Here is a 9,135-nt window from a genome sequence, read left to right on the forward strand (position 1 = left end):
CACAACTAAATTTGGTTGACTTAGGAGTAAATTTCTTTTGCCTACAGAAAAATAACTGGCATGTATTTGAGATTCAGCATATCACCTAATAAATGAACTGATATTTATGTAAGATTTCTTCTGCATTCTCGCAAACTTTAGTTGCGCACTAGCACCTTAATACTCATGTAGCTTTATTTGTGCATATGTATTTGCAAGCCTCAGCCAATTATCATGTTGCAAATTGTTTCTATGCATTGTCAATTTCCTTGGTCACTCATTTCAGAAGTTTATCACAAACTGTAATGTACTGCTCCTTGCATTCTACCAGCACATGATTTATTTCAAAAGCTATTCGATTGGTACAAGAGAAAGAACTTCAAGGCACAATTTTTGTTAGTTTGGTTCATTTGACGGTGCTTCAAATTCTTGATTACCCATACATAAAATTTAATGAAGAATCATGTATAATGTTTAAGATCGCAAACATCAGAAGGCCAGATTGGGGTCTGCGAAGTTCCCTCTATCAAGCTGGTGTTGGTGCTGGTGATGTAAGGGAGAGGCGAGCATGACATGGCGGTAGCAGGTGCCTTCCCGTGCCCTGGTTTTGTTCTCTTTACCCATGCATTCTTCTTCAAGATCCATTGATGTTATTCTATTCTTCAACATCTCTGTTTGTGCAGGTGGTTCAACTGTATGGCTTCCTCGTTGCCACATTTTGGTCATCAAACAGATCCTCGTCTCTTCTCTCCATGACTCTTATAATTACTAGAACAACGCCCTTGCGTTGCAACGGGATATAAATATTCTAGTATGTTAGTTTGTGATTTACTTATCAATAATAATGAAATTGTGTAAATAAATTATGATGCCCCCGATTCAATCGTACACTAATCATACACGCAAACTTGTACGATCAAGATCAGGGACTCACAGGAAGATATCACAACACAACTCTAGACACAAATAAAACAATACAAGCTTTATATTACAAGCCAGGGGCCTCGAGGGCTTGAATAGATAAGCTCGATCACAGACGAGTCAGCGGAAGCAACAATATTTGAGTACAGACATAAGTTAAACAAGGTGCTATACGATGGCTAGCACAAACATGGATATAGATCGAAGAGGCGCAACCCTCCTGCCTGGGATCCTCCTAAACTACTCCTGGTCGTCGGCGGCCTACACGTAGTAGTAGGCACCCTCAGTGTAGTAGGAGTCGTCGTCGGTGGCGTCTGGCTCCTAGGCTCCACCATCTGGTTGTGACATCCGAGAAGAAGGGAAAAGGGGGGAAAAGAGGGAGCAAAGCAATCGTGAGTACTTATCCAAAGTACTCGCAAGCAAGGATCTACACTACATATGCATCAGTACCAATGAAATGGGTAGTATCTGTGGACTAAACTGTAGAATGCCAGAATAAGAGGGGGATAGCTAGTCCTATCGAAGACTATGCTTCTGGCAGCCTCCATCTTGAAGCATATAGGAGAGAGTAGCAAGGATAGCATCAAGTAACATCGTATAGCACAATCCTACCCGACGATCCTCTCCTCGTCACCCTGTGAGAGAACGATCACAAGTTGTCTCTGGAACTTATCTAGGCGTGTTTTATTAAGTATTCGGTTCTTGTTGTCATAAGGTCGGAATACAACTCCAAGTGTCATGTTACTGTGTACATGGCTATTCAAATAGATAAACTTCCCTGCAGCGGTGCACCACATTGCCCAACACACTCAATCACTCTGCCCGGACACACGTTCCTGGGTCATGCCCAGCCTCGGAAGATCAACACATTGCAGCCCTACCTAGGCCCAACAGAGAGGTCAACACACCGGTTTAAATCCTAAGCGCGCAGGGGTCTTGGGCCCATCGCCCGTTGCACTCCTACACGTTGCGTACGCGGCCGGTGAGTAGACCTGACAGCCTCCATTACAAAGGAGGGTGCTTTACGCGGTCCAACCCGTGCGCGCCGATCAGTCACTGACGTCTGGAAAGCTTCGGCTGATACTACGACGCCGAGTGCCATAACTGTCCCCGCGTAGTTGGTTAGTGCTTATAGGCCAAAAGACCAACTCAGATCAAATATCCAAATCTCGTTAAGCATGTTATTTTGAAACAACCACGGATGCTAGATAGGGATCAGGCCCACCTCTCTCATGGGTGGTAACAACCTGCCCTGTCGCTCTGCCACAAAGAATCACTCGGGGGCTGTCGGGAACCCAGGCCCATCACAACCTGGATGGAACCACCTGCCTCTTCAGCCCCAGTCCGTGAATCATTCGCGGGTACTCTACGAGCCGACCGGACTTTACTCACATCATGTATCAAGTATAGTATGTATGTATATGTATGTATGTATATACCCGTGATCACCTCCCAAGTGATCATGGCCCGATAGTATAGCATGGCATATGGACAAGAATGTAGGGCCACTGATGATAAACTAGCATCCTGTACTAAGCATTTAGGATAGCAGGTAAGGTATGAACAACAGTAGCCACAAGGACAGGCTATGCCGCAGTATAGGATCATCCGAAAGCAGTAACAACTACACTACTCTAATGCAAGAAGTAGATATAAGCAATAGATGGCATCAGGATGATCAAGGGGGTTTTGCTTTCCTGGAAGCTCTGCGGAGAAGGACGGGTCGTCAGGGGTGATGTCGACGTCAGGAGCAACGGTGTCGGTCTCGAAGTCTACAAGAGAGAAGAGGGGAAAAAACAACGAATACAATGCAAACAGAGGCATGGCGATGCATGACATGACAATAAGCGGTGCTAGAGTTGACCTAGTGCAGTACTAGGTGCTACCAGCAAAGGGGGAAAACATCCGGGAAAGTATTCCCAGTGTTAGGCATTTCCGGACAGATTTAGCAGCAAACTGGAGAAAGAAGTGGGTCTCTTTAACCTGAGAACTCAGCTTGCTGGTCATCCCCCTCATGGCTCCCCCATCTTGGGGGAGGAGTGACTCTAACTAAACCTCAATGTTCAGCAAATCTTTTGTGACATTTATGTTACTGTTGTATTGAATTTTCCGAAAGTATAAATTGCGCGAGATTTTTGATATTATTCTTGAGTTACTTCTCAATTGTGAGGCACAACCAAAGTCTCAAACTATCCGTTCTGCTATAAAATTATTACATACTAGTTATTTAATAATATATACTATGCTTCTCTCAAAAAGCGCCGACAAAGATCTCTTCAAGTTTGATTCCTCTTTACTCTTAGCTTTATTATCTATCATTCTTTTTGTAACAAATTATGTTCTGTTAAATTAAACTATTTTGTCTTTCTGAAATCACCAAGTTTTAATGAAATCATGTTCCTATTTTGAAGCTGTCCAAAGTATGCAACTCTGAATTACTTTCCGTCCATTGTAGATTTTGTTGTTTTTATGATATTTCTGTCTTCTAACAGAATGGTCAGTTACTAAAGCCATTACTTTCAAGTTTCAATATACAGAGAAACTAAGTGAACCATGATTTGAGCTAATTATATATGCCATTTTTATTCCTGGGGTTATATACCAACACCTTGTGGCACAAAAATACCAAGCCAATACTTTCAAGCTTCGATAGAAAAAATGATTGTGCTTTATGTGTTGATTTCTTGGGTAACTCTAGAGGATATTGCTTAAGAGTATAAATGGGATTCAAGGTATATTTGTGTTCAGGAACTCAGTTGACATGTTTAAATAGATACTGGTAATTGTCTCGGAATGGGAATACATCATCCTCTAGAGGTTTTTACTGCCATATAAGCAAGCAGTGGATCACTAGGGTTACTCCCAAACAGATTAGGCAATCTTCTTGCAGTTTACTTTTGAGTAACCTCTTCAGTAACAGTGAGAATGATTCATGATTTCCAAAGTTTAGGAGACCTATATATAATGAGGTGCTTCCCCTTAGAGACGTTAGTGCCCTGATTGCAGGTCTAATAACACAAACAATGTAATACTCCAAATCTTCCATACATTAAATACTTCAAATCTTCTATACGAATTAATACCTTAATATTTATGTAATAAAATAGAAGCATACCATATCTTAGGCCATAAATTGCATGAATGGTAACCATTAAATTTCTTGCATTAATTATATACCATATCTCCTATATGAATTATATACATAGAGAAAATCCGATCCTCAGGCCATAAATGACATGAATGGTTACTAAATATGTGAGATGCACAGAAGCTTATAAATATGTTAGTGCATGCACAATGAAAATTGACCATTCAAGTCTTCGAGAATGAAAGAAAAAAAGTCTTTTAGAGTAGTCCTTCTACTGTCATATCTTGTTCTAGTCGCCGTAGGAAAAGGTGCAAGAACTATACAACAATGGGAAAATACTTGTCAGATCCCCACATATCAACAATTTAATAAGACCATTATGGTACGAGCAAGTATACGTCTTACTTTATATAATTTATAATTGTTTTGATGCCTAACAAGTAGAGGAACATCAAACCAGATGGAAGAAGGAGATATCTATGATTGCATCAATGTGAATCTACAACCGGCTTTTAACCACCCATTGTTGAAAGACCACACAATTCAGGTAAATATAAAGTTATGATTTACAACCATTCGTTGATTCAAATGATAATGACTCATGTTTGGGGACATATGATAGTATGTCCTCTGAGAAACATGAATATTAGTTTGGCAGAGCATTGTTTAAACAGATCATGAGTTTTGGGATAATACATCATGTTATAATATTTCATAACGTTGCTTCTTCTACTCCCTTTTTGTTTTAAATCAAAACCGTGTGTTTGTTTCAATGTTAACTGATATGCTACAAGAGCCGTCAAACTCTGATCCCGATTAATCAAATCGGATTGGGGTGTAATTTGCCCCGATCATCTCGGGTTTTCTCTCTGATTCGCCGAATCCAAAATTGTGTGCATCTTGACATGCTTGCACTTGATTTCTTCACCATTTGTCACTCAGCCCCATCTGCCCATCGACGAGGAGTATGCGAGGCGTAGAGGAATTTTTGTTGGCTGACGCGAGGCTTAGTATTGGAGACGTGCGCAGAGATGAGAAGCTCACGTCAAGTGGTTCCTGCGGAAAAGAAGCTCGATGTGGAGGAAGAGATGGCAGAGAGACATGATACAGTTGCAGTTGTGCTATGGCGTTGGCCATGGCACTGTAACAGAAAAATTTGAGGGCTCATTTGATTCAATGGAATTCCATAAGATTTTGGGAGGGTTAGAATCCTTAGGAATTTTTCCTACATTGGTCGTTTGATTCTTAGGATTGGATCTTATAGGAATTTTTCCTATGGAATCATGTGTACTACATTTCATTGGAAATCTAGCATCCACTCCAACCTCTTTTTTCACTTTCTTCGTTTTTCCTGCCGCATTAAATACTCTGTGCTAATCCTATGGGATTCAAGTGGACATGCCACTCCAATCTTGTATTTTTCGATTCCCGTCTTTCGATAATCATACGAATCAAAGAGGGCCTGAATGAGTAGCGAGAGTGCAAGGTTTCTTGTGGTCTAGGGTTGACCGTTGGTCAGTTGGGCTTACGTGGGACAACCCAGTAAAATCTCTCTTTCTCTGTCAATATTTTCTTAAAATTTAGACATATGATCTTCAATTGTTTTTAGATATGCATATTCTTTACGGTCATGATGTGAATCAGAAATTGTGAATCCATGAACCCAATCTCTAATTCATGAATTGCAAATATGGTAACTATTATTGTTCATAACATATTCTGAAAAATAAATAGAAGTGGAAGTGAAATACAAAAATCTTATGATATATGTGCTTCACCAGTAATTAATTAAATGGCAGAATGCCTATACATGTGAGTGTGCTTTGGCAACATATACATGACTATAAGCTAACCAAGTTTTCTTGTCAAACAGATGGAACCAAGTTCTTTTCCGATTGGACTAAACATAAAATCTTTGTTCCCACATGTCGTTTCACAAGCGCATTTGTCTATCGTCGAATGCCCAAGAGGAATGGTTCCAATACTACGTAATGGTAGAAGGGACCAAATATCAGCACACTTTATAGATCAAGTGATTAACAAGGATGCACAACTTGAGGTGAGTTCTCTAGAGTTATTTTCAGAAAGATCATAGGTTGATTTTGCATCTAGCTAGAGTTATTGCATGGCTAGCATAAGTATGACATAGTTGAGCAAAAAACAAGACAACTTAAGCTAATTTAATTCCAAAATATTATTCATGTGCAAAGTCATGTTTGAATACTAATATTTGGTCTTGCGATAAAGATTCTAAGGTGAAGTATATATGGCCAATAAGTTATAGATGTAGGTCCTTCAATTTTGAAAATATGAGAAGTTAGTATTTAATACTATATCTCAAGAATGGGAATGGGCCAACCCACTGCGGCCCCGAACCGGTCCCCGCTAGCCCCTCTGATCTGTATAGGGACATGGAGCCAGCCCAATGGTCCAGCAATGAATGGCCTCATGTCGCATTCTGGAACACGGTCCAACACATTTAAGTAACATATTTGTATGAGAACAAGGATGAGTTACACAACAACATAGAATCATTTAGCAACTGAATTTTATATCAAGTTAGGATATTTAGACATTATTCATTTAACAAAAAAGGCACACATATGCAACTCCATTTAAATTTCTACGATGAACCTGATAAAATTACAAGTTTGCATATTTGCAAGTCAATAATATAAGCAATTTTGGGTAAATAGTTTGAATTTTCTACAAGCACGAAGCTAACAACCTAAAAGGTATGTGCTATTGTAATGTCATATTACATCCCAAGGCAGTAAAATCTGGGTCAACCTTCTTGCCCTAATGGGCCAGTGGTGACCAGCTCATCCTGCCCCAATTTAATTACGAGCCAACCTAGAAGACCCATTGACTTCCAAATTTTACGCCAGGACGATATCCCATGTTGGTCCATGCCCATTCTCACTATGCCTTCACCTAGTTCTTTCAACTAAACAATACATTGAGTCTTGATGTTCTTTCAGTAATCCGTGAAGGAATTTCATTTGTTTTACCATGTTCCTCCAAGACTTTGTTGAAGTGTTTGATCTATATTGGTCTCTCTAACTCTCAATTGACAATATTAAGTTATATTTGTTGATGTCATAATTCATTCGCTATTGTAGTAACCAATGTGTAGTTAATATCTGGTTCTCACATATACTGACATTAAATATTTTGTATTTAGGAGGCAGGAATGAAATATTTTGATGATTTATATGGGGTACAAGCTACAATAAATGTTTATGAGCCAAAGGTGAAGAAGGATAGCGGGGATCTTAGTCAAACAGGGATCCAAATTGATAATGGACCAAAGGGTCATATGGACAGTATAAATGCTTGTTATTCAGTATCTCCAAGCTTCTATGGCGATACTTTTGCGAGGTTTCATGTTGGTTGGGTAAGGAGCAATATTTCTTTGGTTACATATAATGTTATCAACTACACAATTTTTATTACATGAGTATACAAACATAATTTGATGCAATATTTGTTTACTTTTGGATAAACTTGGGTAACAGCGCGATGGTGTACAAAACAAGTCATGCATTGATCATGATTGCCCTGGTTTTGTTCAAGTTAGCCACAATGTTGGCCTTGGAGGAAGAGTAAAACCTGTTTCAGTTTACAATGGACCACAATATGTGATACACATTCTTATTTTCAAGGTATTCACTTATTCATTGAATTTTACAATTTCATATATATGTTATACGGTACATATGAAAATATTCACTTATCTTATTTGTTGCGCAACAACACATTTTGGCAGTTCACTATGATATCTGTTGAATAACTTAAGATAGTTAAAATCCTTATCTAGACAAAGCTAAGACAACCTTTTGGGACAAAGGTAATATACATTATGTTTTGACACACATTTGAAAAATCATCAAGACGTGGGCCTAAATTTAAAAGGTACCTACCAATAAAACAATGGAGATTTGGTACGAACTTTCAACCATGAAAATATTTCTACTTCTAGGAATCACAAATGTATCCTCTTGACTTACATCAGTTGCTTATTATGGGAAAAATTTATGAGACAAAATTCTTACTATGAACTTCAGAGGAATAGAAATAAATGCATGCATGCTAGAAAAGTTAGTAGAGTAGCATAGAGGATTTTACATCCTTGATATGTTCAATAGACTTTCATTCACATTTTATTTATCTTAGGACCCAAAGACACATAATTGGTGGTTGGCGTATGGTGAAGACAAGACACCAGTTGGATATTGGCCAAGTTCATTATTCACTCGCCTTAAGGATAAAGGGAACTTTTCATACACGGGTGGGCACGTTTCAGGACCGACAGCTTCATCAAACTCTCCACAAATTGGTAGTGGGCATTTTGCCTCCGATGGCTATGGAAAAGCGGCTTTTATAAAAGATATCCAAATTATTGATAACAACAACAAGCTTGTAACACCAAATAAAGAGAAAGTGCTTACTGGCAGTAGTGATTTAAGGAAATATACCATCAGCGATTATGGAGTTGATGACCATGGTGTGCATATGTACTATGGTGGACCGGGTAATTATGTCTAAGAATGTACCCTACAAACTACAATAAAGTTGCCATTATATTCTTGAGTTGGAAATTTTGTTTTCCAAATAAAAGTAGAACATTTTCTACCTTATGCATTTCAAAACAGGCAATGCCTGGTGACCAGAGTCAATTACGTGGTAGCCTATGTGAGCGCCACACCAAGGATGCAGCTGGGCATAGACGATTCGGGGAAAAAAAGCTAAAAGCAGAAGAAACATAAATGGGAGTGTGGGAAAGAGCCGGAGAGCAAAGTGGGTACACTTTAACCGATTTTTTGTGCCCATGTTAGGATAGCATGCTTGTGAGCGGATCAGCGTGCACAGTGGCTCCAAAGCCTCAGATTATGAGCTACATTAGTGAAGAGACCACAAGTTGTTGTCGAGCAAGCATGCCAGAGAGATACCGCACAAGCTGCAAAGATAATATGCCATACAGGGCCAAATTTGTTGGATAATTATTTTATTCCTACTAGGATTTATCATTGACATATTACTGTTTTGTTTCTGCTAATTTTTTAATTTGAGAATCATGACCATAATTCAAATACGAAATCTATCTCTGCGTTTGTGTTGGTGGGGCTGCATCATTTTCATGCACG

The 9,135-nt window shown here is 39.1% G+C and overlaps 1 protein-coding gene across 1 annotated transcript; it reads left to right on the forward strand.

Moving 5' to 3' along the window:
- The first annotated feature begins 4,204 nt into the window (after positions 1-4,204).
- Positions 4,205-8,654, forward strand: LOC125547254 (protein neprosin-like). Its single transcript, XM_048711205.2, has 6 exons — positions 4,205-4,370; positions 4,449-4,535; positions 5,862-6,047; positions 7,173-7,385; positions 7,507-7,653; positions 8,165-8,654. Exons 1-6 carry the CDS (start codon positions 4,227-4,229, stop codon positions 8,534-8,536), a joined length of 1,149 nt encoding a protein of 382 aa, XP_048567162.2. The 5' UTR covers positions 4,205-4,226; the 3' UTR covers positions 8,537-8,654.
- The last annotated feature ends 481 nt before the right edge of the window (positions 8,655-9,135 follow it).

This window comes from Triticum urartu, chromosome 3A (genome assembly GCF_056163025.1).
Source record: "Triticum urartu cultivar PI428250 chromosome 3A, HENAU_Tu73, whole genome shotgun sequence".
Classification (NCBI taxonomy): Eukaryota; Viridiplantae; Streptophyta; class Magnoliopsida; order Poales; family Poaceae; genus Triticum; species Triticum urartu.

Coding starts and splice junctions, on each gene's coding strand:
- LOC125547254 (XM_048711205.2), top strand. CDS start 4,227: ATGAAAGAAAAAAAGTCTTTTAGAGTAGTCCTTCTACTGTCATATCTT. Junction 4,536..5,861: donor TGAAAGACCACACAATTCAG/GTAAATATAAAG, acceptor CTTGTCAAACAG/ATGGAACCAAGTTCTTTTCC. Junction 7,654..8,164: donor TACACATTCTTATTTTCAAG/GTATTCACTTAT, acceptor TATTTATCTTAG/GACCCAAAGACACATAATTG.